The sequence below is a fragment of the Aristolochia californica genome, unplaced genomic scaffold, assembly GCF_029961685.1.
Source record: "Aristolochia californica isolate CCGP_79_NKW_82.1479 unplaced genomic scaffold, dmAriCali1.0.hap1 SCAF_10, whole genome shotgun sequence".
Lineage (NCBI taxonomy): Eukaryota > Viridiplantae > Streptophyta > Magnoliopsida > Piperales > Aristolochiaceae > Aristolochia > Aristolochia californica.
Window position 1 is genome coordinate 941,408 of NW_027181771.1, and position 16,069 is coordinate 957,476.

General features: G+C 34.6%; 2 protein-coding genes across 4 annotated transcripts; both read left to right on the forward strand.

Annotated features, from left to right (window-relative positions):
* Nucleotides 1-1,873: 1,873 nt before the first annotated feature.
* Nucleotides 1,874-5,276, forward strand: LOC137942512 (NADH dehydrogenase [ubiquinone] 1 alpha subcomplex subunit 1). Of its 2 annotated transcripts, none has more exons than XM_068788199.1 (3): nt 1,874-2,101; nt 2,200-2,289; nt 5,024-5,276. In XM_068788199.1, exons 1-2 carry the CDS (start codon nt 2,000-2,002, stop codon nt 2,287-2,289), a joined length of 192 nt encoding a protein of 63 aa, XP_068644300.1. In that variant the 5' UTR covers nt 1,874-1,999; the 3' UTR covers nt 5,024-5,276. The 2 variants fall into 2 exon arrangements, with proteins under 2 accessions (XP_068644300.1, XP_068644299.1); XM_068788198.1 differs by having other exon boundaries at nt 5,067-5,276.
* Nucleotides 5,277-8,294: 3,018 nt separating this feature from the next.
* LOC137966148 (KH domain-containing protein At3g08620-like) lies at nt 8,295-15,463 on the forward strand. 2 transcript variants are annotated; one of them, XM_068812680.1, is made up of 8 exons: nt 8,504-8,592; nt 8,715-8,803; nt 8,894-8,949; nt 10,176-10,324; nt 11,639-11,755; nt 12,542-12,658; nt 14,147-14,290; nt 14,934-15,463. In XM_068812680.1, the coding sequence occupies exons 2-8, from the start codon at nt 8,781-8,783 to the stop codon at nt 15,078-15,080; spliced, it is 753 nt and encodes a 250-aa protein (XP_068668781.1). In that variant the 5' UTR covers nt 8,504-8,592; nt 8,715-8,780; the 3' UTR covers nt 15,081-15,463. The 2 variants fall into 2 exon arrangements, with proteins under 2 accessions (XP_068668789.1, XP_068668781.1); XM_068812688.1 differs by lacking the exon at nt 8,894-8,949 and having other exon boundaries at nt 8,295-8,592.
* Nucleotides 15,464-16,069: the final 606 nt, after the last annotated feature.

A 16,069-nucleotide genomic window follows, 5' to 3' on the forward strand; every position in this document is an offset into this window, starting at 1 on the left:
TTGTCGAATGAGTTAGCTGTTAAATCATAATTTATAATAAAACAAATTATTTTATTTTTATTCAAATAATTACAAAATTCATATTAAAAGACAACTTTGACTTTACTTTTTTCAGAAAACCTAAGTCAAAAAGTCAACCCTCACATGGTGGTCTTCACTCCTAAACTAACAAGACTTGCTAAAACCAGAAACTCTCCGATGTTGCCGAACCAGAGAATCATAGTTCGAAAGAAGTTTCTCGATCGATTTTAAGAAATTCTCACGCGGAAACCAATCTCCTTTTCCTAATCTAATCAGTCTAAGATCTTCTCATTCAGAACTTCTCACGCGTAAACCAATCTCCTTTTCCAAATCTAATCAGTCTTAAGATCTTTTCATTATTTATATGACTCCAAGGAGTCGCCATCGTCAATATCATTCTTCAAGATTCATCCGTGACTGTTGTGTTATCTGCGAGCTTCAACAATGCCAATGTTTTCCGTTGAGCCTGAGAATTTCGATGGAGGGAAGCTTTCCAACGCTTGTCTGAAAATCTGCTTCCACTGCGGCCATAAGAACGAGGATTCTGCCTATGTCTACATGTACAGGTGCGTTTCTCTTCGTTTCTGATCATATGCAGAACCAAAAGCTTTGGTTAATTTAGTAATCTCTAGCTTCCATTGAAGGGTTTTCTCATCTCTTTACAGTGACGTAATTTGTCTCACCAAACAAACCCAGATAGGAAGTTTTCATATACAGATCGAGCTCTCGGAATATAATTTCCTTTGGCTGTTAGTTTCTGGGATTTTTATTGATTAAACTCACTTCGTAATATTTTTCTGACGCAGTGATAAAGCTTTTTGCACTTCAACTTGCTTCATAAGGCAGATGAGAGAGAACGATGCGAAAGATTTCGAAAAGGCTATCCAGAGAAAGAAGAAGAAGAACTCTGAAGTCGTCTAGCCGTCACGGCGAGCTTAATCTTCAGTTTCGTTCATTCCATACAAGTGACAGATATAGTTTCGATTTGCATTAGTTTCTGCTTTGATGATTTTTATGTTTATACAGAATCAGGGATTCGAATTATGGGTTTTGCAATTACGTTGGTGTTCTTTCCTACACTTTAGTAATGCCATTGACGCACCTCGAGTTTATTTATCTGAAAAAAGTGTTGGAAGATATGATGTAATTAGGGTGACACTGATATAATTAGTTTATGATTTATGTCTCTTATTCATTCTTACTAGGGTGAAGGGTATTTTTATAATATTAATATTTTTTATATCTATAAATACAACTTATTAGGTAACTCCATTACCCTATTTTTCTTCCAATTTTCTCCAAATTCGTCTCTCTTCCTCGAACCTTTTCTCCACAACTTTTCTTCTTCTTTTTACCCTTTAATCCTCTTCTAATGTGATTAGATATCATGGAATCCTAAGTTTTAACAAACCTAATCCAACTTGATTCCAGATCCAATGGCTTGAACATTCTCCATAGGCCTTGAATCTCGTTGCATCTAATAAGTCGGATTTGGACTCTAACCTCTCTTGGACAAGGTGGAGTATGTTCAAGCCTATAAACAAAGGGTTAGTGTTGGATTCGAGTCGGAATCTGGTTTTTATATTATTTTTTTCAATTATTTTTTAAAATTCATAAAATAAAATTCAAACCGAAACATATTCAAATCAGCCAAACGGGTTTAGGGTTTAGGGTTTATTGTAAAAATTATTGTCTACCTTGACCAAATGGGTCTGAGTCAGAGCCATCCATATTTGTAGAAAAGATAGACATAAATGGGCCCAACCCAATATCAGGCCCAAAGCTTAGGCCCCTGTTTCATCGGTTAAGATACTCGGGTAGTCGGTCGTCCTTTTATAACGCCACTCCTGTTTTCTTGTCGTGGGTGAAGTTTTTGACAATTCAGAGTTCGGACTCCAGAGATTTGTGCGAGCAAACGATTGGAGTGGCTTTTCGACGGTGAAAAGGGGAAAACTTTCCTGAGCTTGATTTATCGGAGATGTTTTGGCTGGAAGCAATTCTTCCTTTGGGAATCATCGCTGGAATGCTTTGCATAATGGGTAACGCCCAGGGTTTGATACACAAAGCTGCGCACGGCAGGGTAGGGAAAAATTAAAACAAAAAAAGGGTGAAGACCCCTGTTTTTTCTTCTCAATTTTATTTTTTTAATTTCATTGGGGCTTTTTTTGCACATTTCAGCCGAAGCATGTTGGGAGTGATGTTTGGGACGTTGCAATGGAAAGGAGGGATAAAAAGCTTATGGAGATTATCTCCGGTAAACAAGACTAGGTTGGTAATTTCTATCTCTGTATCTGACTCTTTTTTTGTCCTTAAAAAGTTTAATCCATTATTTTTCTCGACCTTCGTTTTTTGGGATTTTTTTATTTCTGTATTGGGCAAAGTTAGGATTGTGCGTACTGAAAATCTCTTGTGAGCTAATACTTTGAAAAGGTAATGGTTCTGGGTGCTGAGTTTGGTAGGGAAATGTTATTTTTTTCTCCCATTTTATCTGTGCGTGAATCGATGACTAATTTTGTTGCCCTTGAATTGTGTTTGGGAGTTTCTATGTGTTAGAGAAAGTCGTATATTTCTGGACTATCATCTTTAATTTCTGTAATTATTGAATGGATTCTCGGTCCTGTCTGTTGGCCCTTTAGAATTGTTCTGTAGGAGAATTTTTTTTTTTTGTTTTTTTTCTGACTGTACACACACTAAACTCCATACCTTGGTGTGAGCCAAATGCACAATCCAGAAATCATTTTCAGTTTTGAGTGTAGTGGAAGGGGTAATCTGTCTACGTCAATCAAACTGGTAAAAGGTTCTCTTGATGGACACAAGTGCAGTGAGTATGGTGATTAGGTTTAGGTGTTCGCAATATGATGAGGTGGAGAAGTTCCTTTCCTTTATCTGACATTTTTTTGAGTTTGGAGGATAGATGAAGATCACTGTAGAAAATTTGCATTTTTGGGGGAAGGTGGCATTTAATATATTTTTCTTACATTCCAAACATTAATAACCACCGGCAGCAAGGTCAAATTCATGAAATGTAGCTGTGGAAACTCTATTCTCCAAACTTAGTTGAGTGATGTTGGTTTTCCATCTTCACCAATCAATACAGTAGTCTTTAGGTACCAAATTACTTCAGTAGGCATACTACAGTGTTTAGTCTCCAATTTCTGATGGCAGGATAGCCTCCATTTATTCATGTTTCACATATTTCTTCCTTAGGGCTTCTTTCAGTTGCAATAAAAATAATAGAAGTCATTTAAAAAAAAAATAATAGAAGTGAAAATACCGTTCTTTCGTGATAAAATCTTCATAATTTTTTTTCCATACTTGTTGAGTTATGAACAAAGTACATTATCTAAATCATGACTGACATTGCCAACCATTTAGCTGATTGGGATTTTCACGCGTCATTCTCTTTTTCTCCAATAGTAGTGTCATTTTCCTTAGTGCAGACCTATGTCGTAAACTTCAATGTCATAACCTACCTATGTTGCTGCGATCTTGTTCTACGGGAGCAAGCTGGCAGCTTTCTAGAAGTTTGACCCAGTTTTTTTTTGTAGGGCAGGGATTGACCTTTCTAATTGGTACTCTGCCAACTATGCGCCTTTGAAATGTTTCTGTGGAACCAATTATGCAGTTAAATAAATTGCAACTAGGAATTACAAGCAAAAAATTTCTTTGATTACAGATTTAGAGGCCTATTATGAAATTTGGAGTCCATATTGGTGTGGGCCTTTGCTCCACAGGTTCCCATCTTTGTAAATGCCATGATGTATCATGTGTCATATTGGCACTTGTAAAATCTGAGATGCAATGGATGATACAATGGATGTGTTGCCAATATGCCTATCACTAACATAATCTACAGAAGATTAGATGGCAGAGATGAAAATGTTGAGGGGGGTTGCTGCAGAAAGCAAAAATGCCAAATTAGAACAAATTTACTAGAGAACAACCAAGTGTAGCTTTGATAGATGAGAACATAAAAGAGAGACTTGTTTTAGATTGTTTGCATATGTTCAACGGAGAGCAGTGCCTCGTTGGTTAAAGGGGTTTGAAAGTATCAGTTGAAGGCTGGGAGAGATGGAGGAAAACCAAAACTGAGTTGGACATGGATCAAAATGATGAAGTAGGCCAATCTTGTAATGGAACCAGCAAATTACATATAACCAAGTATGTCATAGTTGAGGCAGGGCTTTGATGATAATGCTGATGTCTTTCTTCTCAACATTTTATTTCGAATCTCTTTATATAGAAGGCTACTCTTCGCAGTGTATTAGACACCCTCAAATCTGATACGTATCGGCTATAGCAGCTGACATGCTTCCCTGTATCAGCCAATACGACCCCCTTATCGACTGATATGATCCCCTGTATCAGTGGATATGTGATACGTATCAGCGATATGGGATTGACACTAGGAGTAGGGAGTAGATGGCATTATGTAAGGTAGGTTACCAAGTGATGTACTTTCTCCTTAGACATACATAAAGTGTATATTAATCTATTTCGGTATTAGCATTATTTGAAGTGGTACGGCCTGGTAAGTGTTATAATTAGTTTATTGTTGCATCCTTAGATCAATCCATCCGTCATTTTGAAGAGTATTTGTTCATACAGCTTCTGATTTATTGTTCTCTTATCATGGTTAGATATGCAGACATTGCGAGTCTAAACCTCTGATAGATTTACAATCTTCCTTTCATTTATGATCAATTGTCTGCGGAAAGAACACCTTCAACTCATGTTGCATAATAAAAGTTTCTCTTTTTTTTTTTTTTTTAATTTGAGATTAAACTTCAGCTAAAAAACCTGTTTTATTGTCAGTCAATTGATGATCGGCCATCAAACTTCCGTCTTGTGACAATCCAGATTTTATCATGTCCCTCAAAATCATTTGACTTTGTATCTTACCTTAATAGAAGAAAAAGAGTAGAAAGCAAAAACTTTTTCATTTACATTCACACATATGTGCCGATTTCCATTATTAAGTTTCAAATTATACTTTTGGCAGTAGACACTAGTACATCTTCTCACATTGCTGTGCTGATGCATAGGAAGGAAGCAGGGACCTGTTGTTTGGAGCTTTGGTAGGATCACAATAAAAGAATCTACTGTTTGTTGCAGACACCTTATTTGGGGCAGTTTCTTCAACTGTATTGCAAAATACTCATTAACAATGGTATCTTAAAAATCTGTGATTGTCTTCTGAGAGCATTTGAACTTTATATCTTAATATAATTTGATCTCTATTTGATTTTCAGTTAGATTACACATTAAGCTTACAGCCAGTAGGTACTAGATTGGAATTCAATGATCTTTTTTTATTGTCCATACATCAAACAGAAGTAACTGGAGTGATGATGAAGGCATCTTCTAAGGGAGAGAAAGAATGAAATTCATGCTCTTAGAATAGTATAAATGTTAAATTCAATATTTGGATTAAGTGTATCTTGTTAATTTCTTGATCCTCAAAATTTGATATATATTGATCTTTTTTGCTCTAAAGATATTTAAAATAAAAATAAATTATATGATTTTGTACCAATATGATATGTCTTTTGGTTAAATCCATTTTTATTGGTAATTTTTATTGAAAAATAATGGATGAAGAATCTTAAATCCATTTTGGGTCCACAAGGTAGTAATGGACCCCAAATCAGAATGGATGAGAGGGTCTGATTAGCAGGAGAAGGGCCTTAGAGTAAATACTCTGTTCTGTAGGTTATTTGTGTAAAATCCTAAAAATTATCAAGATTATGTTGGATCATGTAAAGTTAAGTAGACCCTTATTTTCTAACCAACAGACAGATTTAATAGCTATTTTTTGTTTTTTTTATCCAACAAAATTTCCCCCATGACTTTATAATTGTGTCCATCTTCTCAGTTTTTTTTTTTTTTTTCATTTCTCACTGATAAATGGAAAATATAGTGGAAAGTGGAGAAGGAGTTTATTAATGAGATACTTTGATAGATTTAATTTTATTAATATAGTTTTATTTATTTTTTTAATTATTAAAATAAGATAATTTTTTTATAAATTTAAAATTAAATATTAATTTAATTAACTATAAAAAATAATATAACTAAACAAACATGTTTAATTTCATAATGTCTAGATACTTAATCAAATTTTTAATTTTACAATATCTAATTTATCACTTTTAAATTAGTAATTTAATATAATATTAAAAGTCATAAATATATAAATACATAAATAGGGTATTTTATTATATAAAAATAATTTGATAGATTTAACTTTTATAAAATGGTTTTATTTAAATTTTTATAAATAAAATAAGATAGATTTTAGTTTAGTCTAAATTAATAAAATAATTATAGAGTAAAATAAAAATATTAATTTAATTAATTATAAAAATAGAAAATAAGATACCTAAACCTTGAAATTTGGCTTTAGAGGCTGAGACGAGATCTGGACCGAGGGGGTGGCAAGAAGATGAAATGTTAAGGTTTGAGAAGAAGGTGAGAGGATGAACAGAGGGGAATGGAGTAGGTGCGGAAGCCGATATGCCAAAAGACAAAGGATGAAGCATGTTGAGAGTGGGGAGGAGGGGGGGAATCAAAGGGTAAGGTCGGGCGGAGCCTCAAGAGAAAGCGAGTGAAAGTGAAATCAAAGGGTAGACAAACGGGAGTGAGTGAAAGCGAATTACTTGGGTGTTCATTAACGATTTTGGGTAAGTGAAAGTGGATTCAAATTTAATTTCACTTTCCCTCAGAGTGCATTAATTAGTCACATGATATGCTGAAAAGAACAAAAAAACAAGAGCAACTTATCTCGTCGCACAACTAAACATATTACCTAATTATATACCATAAGTTTAACTCTTAGCATTGAACATTCATAGTAATATTATATCATTTTTTTTAAAAATCAAATATACATTAATCATGAGTAATTAGATAATAAATTAATATAAAAAACAAATTTTAAATTATTTAATTCATATTTGATGATTAAATTAAAATTAAATCAGTTGTAGCATCTACTTCTTCCTCCCAAATCACCACCAAATCTTAGGCATAAAAATACAAGAAGAAAGAAAAGGAAATCCATTTAAATACTTCAACAAAAGTTCGGTTTTTGTCCCTTCTAATGTAGATATTTGCTTGTTTTTCTACCATTTTGATCGATCTCGACACATGTAAGAGGGCCCACACAATTTTTTTTCTTTTTTACCAAAGTCCCATATTTTTTTTTTTTATAGAACATGCAAAGATTTGTAGCATTAAATAATGAAGAGAGTCCAAAATACCTTGTTGCAACCTCCACAATTGTTCATGTGAGGCACAGCGTGCATTGTCCTATGCTTTTTAGTAGACCTGAATGGAATCCAATGCTGGTTTTCTTTCTTTCTTTTTTCCTTTTTCTAGATAAAGAAACTCGCAAGTTTCCAACAAGAAGAGATAATATCAAAATGTGCTAAACTAGTAACTCGATGGGTATTTCGTAGTTCGACATAGAATTTTAAAATTATTATCAATTTACAAAAAAATTGGATTTATTACTAGAACAACACTTAAGTAATCGATACCATCTGGAGGAATAATCTTTGGTTGTACAAAATATAATGAAGAACCCATTTCATGTTCAATGCCTCTACAAAAATATCATTGTTTATGATTTGATTAGTATAATAAGCCTAATAATGTTTATTTTATGTTAATAGGTTAATTTAATTTGGGAATTATAACTAATTATAAATATTTATTATAATTATTTTTATTTAGTAAAAAGGGTGGTTTGACTTCCATTTCTTCTCAAATATATATAAAATTTACATGATATAAAATAATTTTCTAAAAAAATTAAAAAAATTAATTTAATTTCTATATTTTTAATAAAAATAATGGATATCCGAAAATGGGTATATATAAAAAAGACAAAATAGATGTCATTTTAGGGATTCTCATGTGCTTCTTATCGTAAGGCCTCTCCTTGGATAGTCTCCCAGGAAGGCTTTCTTCCCCGGTTTGTCTAAAATTTGTCTCTCACTTGACTTCTCACCCAGATTTGTCACTCTCTCTCCTATCAATGCCATCCCATCGTTGTCATTGCGGAGCCCACATGGGACTCTCGGAAGGCTCCCACTACAAGATATAGTCACAGTTTCGTTTGGGAGCTGCTGTATTTCATCTCCCTGCTGCCGCGTTTGCATGCCTCGGTTCTCTTTCATACTGTAAATTCACAGCCACGTCTCTGTATTTCTCTCTCTCCCTCTCTCTCAGAGGCCAGAAAAACCCCATACCTATTTAAACCCTCAAGAGAGCAGAAATCAATCCACTCATTTCTATACATATTTTTTTCTTTTCTTTTTCTGTTGTTTTTTTTTTTCTTCCTTTTTTGGAGGGTAGAAAGGGAAAGAATCCCTCCATTCTCTTCCCTTTCTGCAACCCAACAGAGCCTTTACAGCTTCTCTCGACACCCTCCTTTTCTTCTCCTTTTTTTTCTTCTCTGCAAAACCCTTTTATCTGTCTCGGAAACATGTCAGGTTTATACTCACACAGCTTCTCTCCAGCAAGAGCGGCCCCTCCACAAATACGGAACACGCCCGACATCGATAGGTACTGCTTCACGAACATAGAAAGAGTTGCATTTTTAATGGGGTCTGTTTGTTTTTTTATATTCGTGGTGCATGTTGATTGAATTGGGTGTTTGGAAAATTTTGGGGTATTGTTTCTTTTAGTCAGTACTTGGCAGAGCTGTTGGCAGAACATCAGAAGCTTGGGCCGTTCATGCAGGTTCTTCCTATATGCAGCCGTTTACTGAATCAGGGTGAGTGTTCTCAACTTCTTGATGCATTTAAGATCTGGGTTCGTAACTGTTAGCAAGTTATAGTGTCTTGAGTGGAGTTTTTGGATTTAGGTCTTGGTTAATTACATCCTCAAATTGGAAAATGGTCCTAACATTCGATGTTGGCGGTTCGTATCTCTTCTCTGGTCTTCAAAGAACTGCTTTGGATGTTACTATATCTTATCACATTAGTCTTTTGGGAAATAACTTCTTGGTTGTACTTTGCGATGTTTACTGAGTTTCCGTTGTCATTCATGATTATTTTGCTGGGGCTGGAAATCTGTAGCGATTTTGTCAGGTAAACTTCATCTATGCTCGTGAAACAAGTACTCTTCAATTAAATAATGGGTACTCTGTCTACTCAAATGTGCTTCATCATCAAACTGTAAGACTAAGCTTGGCATTTCAAATACTCATGAGATCTGTTAGAGCTTATCGTAAGGTTGTTTGCTCAAATGTAGCTCATGATCAAACTGTTGCATTATCGATGTTTAACTTCCATTAGAAATTCCATTCCCTTATCCTCCCTTTTCTTTTTTGTTATTGAGGAGAACACAACTTTGGCAACAAGAGGTATAATAATCACTGTAATAGAAAGTCAACCTGTTAGATTTATACCTTTGTTGTGCACAAAAGCTTGCTTCTTCATGTACAGTTCCAGCCTCATTTATAGTGAGGTATATTAGATGAAAGAGGAACTCTCGTTCTTTAGAGTAGAATTTCAAAACCCAGTCTCTATTTCAGATGAAAGAGGAACTCTTGTGTTTTAGAGTAAAATACCCAGTCAAGAGTTGCAACAAAATTATCTTATGTGAAGCCAATATCTAATTCATGTTGTGTTGCTTGCTACTCAGTTGTATCTTAATGCGCTGCACAAAAGCCAAAGTTAAAAATCCCCAATGTGGAGCTTGAATGTGCATATGCCTGTTGTGAAGCCTCTCTGAGTGATTGATGTATTGGTTCAACAATGACCAAAGCATGATCTATTTTTCTTTTGGAAATAGCCATCTAGAGTCTGATTGGCGAACCTTACCATCTATCTGACTTTGCCTACTCAAATGGTGGCAGATAGGATTTTAAGCCTAAACCTGTGGGTAATTGATCCAGTGCATGGGGCATTCAAAAAACTGATTGACTGCATGGGCCATCCAATTGATGTTTGGGCCCTGCATCAATTTTGGCATTTAATGTTTCTCTAACTCTTTTTGTTAGCTAGTACTAACTGCATAGATGGCAGTAGTGATTTGACCTCTGATTTTTCATTAAAAAAGTCCTGGTCTTTTTTCCCTTTTACCGATTTCTCTACCTAAGACTATATTGTTAATCTTTTCTGTTGCTGCTTCTCATTTGACAGAGATTATACGGCTCTCTAATTTGGTTTCCAATCAAGGTTTTGAAAACTATGACCGGCTACAGAATGCAAGTCCAGGCTTCTTGGCTTCAAACTTTATCCCAAATGTTGGAGGAACTAGTTTAGGTAGCTGGAATGGCCTTCCTCAGGAGGTAACTGGAAAATTGAACCTTTTTAATACATGTACTTGATCTTTGTCTGTTAATTTTGTTATTATTAATTTTAAAAAAATATAATTATTAATGATGGCAGTTGAAAGATGCTGTTGATATCATGTTCACCTTCCTTCATGTTTTTGGAGATGAAAGATTTGGTTTATATGAATTAAAAGAGTGGAGTATATTGCTGGCTTTGAGATAGCTAATATTTTTATATCAGGTTTCTATCGTATAAAGCAGGAAAGACGAGGTTCCATAGTTAATTTGGTTGAAAATGTTGGCAGCTTTGTAATGGGTAGCCTATGTGAACTGATTTAAGTGGGTCAATTGGGAGGGTTTGGAGGCCAGGTTTGATTGGTGAAAAATGGAGTATCCAAATAAAAAGATAGCTTCTGTACTGACTTTGTTCAGGTGCTCAAGTCTAGAAGTAACCATGTCTGAGAAGGTACTCTGCACTTTGCACTAAAAATCTTCAAGAGGCTTTACATCTTATGTCTATATAAGAACTCGTGTTTGATCTGAGTTAAGAATGAGGTTGGTGTATTCTTTGTGATGACTTCATTGTCGGTAGCTTCTGTGGATGTTAAGACTTCTGCTATCTTCCAAAATATGGAAATTATTCTAATTACCATGAGGAAGAAACTCCAAAATCGGATAGAGGCTACGGCAATTTGTTGGATTTTGTCTAACCTTGTTAGTCACTTTACATCAGCTCACTCTCTTTGCTCCTCTTTTTGGCAACCTAAACTTAGGTATATCCATTAATAATGATATTTCAATTCCCAAAATAGAAGAGAAGATGTTTAAATATATTGATGTAGCATAAATCTAATTACAATACTTTCTACAGTAATAGTTGTCATGTTTTTCTTATCAGTTATCTTCTTCGACATGAGTTAGTTGTTTAGAAGCTAGACTACATTCATATGCATTTTTGAAATTGGAAAAGATGCATCTTTTTATCAAATTAAGATGAGGTTATTAAAAATAAAGCCATTACATATCATCCTACTAAATTTCTTCTTTTGGGGATATTTTTATTTATAGAAGGTGCATTTCATTAAAGCAAAAAGACAAGGAAAAACATCAAGAGTGTACTGACTGTTAATTTAGTTATGAGTGTACTGTTAACTTTTGAGGATGTTAATTTGTTTGTATTCTTTAGTTATGAGCGTACTGTTAATTTTTGAGGATTTTAATTTTTTGTATTTTTTAGTTATGAGTGTACTGTTAACCATTAAAGATGTTAAATTGTTTGCATTCTTTAGTTAGGAGTGTACTGACTGAACACCCCCTTGCTTTTGACAGAGGTTAGGTCTGCCCCAAGGAATGACAATGGACTGGCAAGGGGCACCAGCAAGCCCAAGTTCATACATTGTCAAGAAGATTTTGCGGTTGGAAATTCCTGTAGACACTTATCCTAATGTATGTTTTATGTCTTTGACCAAAATGAAAAATTATAAACTGGAATGCTTGCCTTGATCTTTTGAGCTATCTAACCCATAAATGGTGAGTCACATGTGGTCTAATTCAAGTCAGGAATTCGAAATGATATAGGGCCTCGATATTATTGGCATTAGATTTCTAAGTTTAGAAATTTATGTCCTGTTATTACTTTTACTGGTTTGCTTACTCTTTGATTTCTTTGGTATTTACTCTACAAAAAAAAAAAAAAAAACATTGGATTAGCATGTAAAGAATTTTAAAATTAACAAAAATTAGCATGTAAAGCAGTCATCCCAAACCCTTGATCTGTCTTATACTTGATAGATGGAAGGGCTTATCTGTCAACCATCCATGTTATTTATGTAGATTGCCTTCTACTACTAATGAACATGTAGAGATCACATGATCTGTGCAACTAGCACGGTTTCTGCAAAGTGCTATACACTGTTCACTAGCTTCACAAGCAGATCATATTAGATTCTGTTATCTTATCATTATTGATTGATGAGGATCTATTGAGTCTGCACTTCCAATGACTGTTAACTTTCTCGAGTACTCTGCCAACCACCTTTGCAAATATGCTCCATGTGCTACAGAGATATGGTGGCAGCTATGACATGCCAAGTACCTGCCATTATCCTCTAAATGTCGCACAGGAGTTGCTATCTATTGCAGCTCTCTATAAAGTGGTGATCAAACTGTTCAAATGCTGATATTATTCTTGTTCTAATAATCAGACTGACCAGTTCTATATGATAATTCCAGTTTAATTTTGTTGGCCGCTTGTTGGGTCCAAGAGGCAATTCACTGAAACGGGTGGAAGCTTCTACTGGCTGTCGTGTGTACATTAGAGGGAAGGGTTCAATAAAAGACCCTGGCAAGGTGACTAAAATCCAACCCAATTGCTCTTTGTTTGTTGTTTATTTGTTCGTGTTTTAATGCTTTAAGATATGAACATATTAAATGAAATATGCTTCTGAAAAGGGTGGCCATTTTTACGCTTGAATCATTAGCTTGTTGAGTTGAAGAACATTGTCATACTTTGTTATAGAAGAGTAGGAACAAAACACTGACTGCTGAAGTTCCATTTCTAAATAAGACATTGCTTTGTTATGTTTTACATGTAAAATACTATTTTCTTTGGCCCCTGAATATGTTCGTGAGTGTGAATGGTTCCCAAGTTTGAATCCCTTCCTCAACACCTCTGGAAAATTATTTAGTAAGTTTACTTCTTGGTTCATTTGGTTTCTGTGGAGTGCTCAACATTATATGCTGATGAGTACAAGATGGATTTTTAGAGGTAAGTTCGTGCTTAGCATTTTTTAAAAATAATTTTCTTCTTATTTAGAAGTGAACTTACAAAAGTAGATTTTTTGTTAGTGAATCTTGAAGTGATAGGGAGATGCCAAGAAACTTGAAAAATGAGGAGAGAATTCTCTCAAACCAAAAAAAAGCATTAAATATTCGACGGCAATAAGCCCGGCAAAAAAAGTGTGATTCCCTTCTGATAATCTGAAATAGTAGTTCTGCCTAGCACCCACTGCTTTTGCACGATATTGCCCAAAAATACATACCTAATAAAATGTAAGTAAGCATAATCTGTTTTGTTACTGATAAATATTTTTTCTGAAGAGAAATATCTGAAGTAATTAAATTGATTACAGCTTTTTTTGGAATACTAACAGCTTACTGCTTAAAGTCTTCAATTTGCTAATTATAGAATTCCCACCTGGAGATATTTGATTAGTTGTAGAATTTCCATTTAGAGACTAGTTAAACTTTCAGTGAGCGTTGAAGACTGAAATATGTTGCTTATTGATAGTATATTCAATTCTGAAGTAAGTTATGCTTCTCCATCTGTAAATTGATGTAAATGAATCCCATGGCTTATCAAACATCAGCAATCCCATGTAGGTGCTCCATGTTGAACTCTTGCGTGTTTTTCTTTTTTTTTTTTTTTTCACTTTTCAGAACAATGAGAAATGAGATTTTATTTAGGTCCATAAATGCCTGCTATCAAATTGCAAGTCTTCAAAAAAAATTGTTGTCTTTTATTCATATCTTTCTGTATGGCATTTTCCATGAATCTCATCTTCTCTCTACATCACCTTTGTTGTCTTGTGAATTTACTCAAGACATCTACCAGCATTGTCTTTTGCATTAGTATCAGATTAGCCTATTTCAACATTATAAATAACTTTTGCACTTGCACGCTTGATCTTGAAGAGAAGAAATTGCCCACATATGTGTTCTTTAAAACTCTCTCTTCCTTGTGAATAACTTATTGCCAAGTTAATCAGAAAATTTAAAATTTTTAAATTTGAGTTTCTGAATGCAATTAACTCACTTACATAATTTTTCACATTTTAGGAGGAGAAGCTGAGAGGAAGACCAGGCTACGAGCATCTGAATGAACCTCTTCACATTTTGGTTGAGGCCGAATTACCTGCCAATATTGTTGATACAAGGCTGAGACATGCTCAAGAAATTATAGAAGAACTGCTTAAACCTGTGGTATTTTTCTCTTCTTACCAATAACCAGCCGTATCCATGGCAATATATTTCCTATTCGAAGTTGATAGGCTGCGACGAAGGATCTATTATCATTTTAATGGGTAATAAACAATGATTAGCAGATGAGTAAAATCTCCATGCTGCTACTGGTTCCTGATATTAAATAATTAAATTTCTTTGGCACATTGCATTCAAAGTAAAAAAGGATATTTATTAACTAAATCTCTGTTTAGAGAGGTCATAATAAAGAGTCAAGAGTGTTTTATATATATATTTTTGAGCATCTAACCATGAATGTATGTATCTCAAAGGATGTTTTTCACATAAAGCAATGGAGTCTTTCTGGGGCTTTCTTCCAAGAAACATGCCAGCCTTAATGTCTTAGTTTACACTTATTAATTACACTTGCTAATTTTGAAACTTTGGCTTAAAGAGATCGCTCAGTAGTTTGAGTAATAAAAGGTTTACCACCTTTATGAACTTTGGGTTTCTGATTCTAACTACATTCTCGGCAGTTGTTTTCCAGAGGCATTACTTTTTCTTTTCTAAGATAAACTTGCACTTGCTGACACTGACACTCAGGTTTTGACTAAGAGTTTACTAACCAGATGTGAATTATTTTATTCTAAATATTCTTTTGTAGGATGAGTCGCAGGATTTTTATAAGAGGCAGCAACTAAGGGAGCTAGCGTTACTAAATTCCAATTTTAGAGAAGAAAGCCCCCGGCCGAGTGGTAGTGTTTCTCCATTCAATTCCAGTGGTATGAAACGGGCTAAAACAGGGATGTGAGGAGCTGATTTTTTTGTGAGGGGCTTGAAAACCCAAATTACTCCCAATGTCACAGGATGCTTTCAGCTCACCATCTTTCTTGGACAGTGCTTCTACAGGCGATAGAATTGGGCCCTATAACAGGACTGGCCACTGGTGAGTTTGCTCATGAAATCTTTTTTGACAAAAGAAAAAAGAAGAATGTGTTTGAATATCAGGTATAGTTTTGTCCTTTGTATTTTAGGGTTTTGGCAATGAATATGTTTGCTATAAACCTAAAAAAATAGATTATTCATTGAATTTATTACCTGTTGTAACCCATCATTTGTGATTTGTCAGATAAACATTTGTTGGTTTGGTTTTATGGCTAGTTAATATTATTTTCAATCAGTGAAAGATAATATCTTTGGCAAAACTCTTTTAATGGTGTGTTTTGGAATGATATGTTTTGCCTGAAACTAACATTAGCAGTTCCCTTCACTCCACACTCACATCCTCATCTTATTACCTTTTGATTTGATTTCTTTTTTTAGCTGAAAGTTTAATGCTTCAGTCTGAAGATGTATATTTAAGCATCTATTTGAAGCAAAAAAGAAAACTGACCAGTTCCTCCATATACATCAGAATTGATTTGCAATCTATTGAACACAGTTTTTACCAACCTCTTTGAACTTTGAAGGAATTGACCGTCAAAAGTAATGATTTTGTGTACTTTTCTCCCGACGGGCAAGCTGTAAGAAAGGAAATTGTTACTCTCCATTGAGAGTGAAGGGTGAACTGCAACATCAATGAAGAGATGTAGACCATGACAGAAACATTCCAGAGTGGAGGATTCGTTGTGCATGTGCTTGTGTATATTCAATTTTTTAGTTCAGCCATTGTAGTGGTTGGTCAAGACTGTTGAGATTAGGTGGTTTTCAGCTGGAATGAGCATTACTGCCCAGATGCTCAGAATTACCTGTAATGCATCCTGTCGAGAGTTTTAGGCGCTTGGGAATCAACAAAATCGT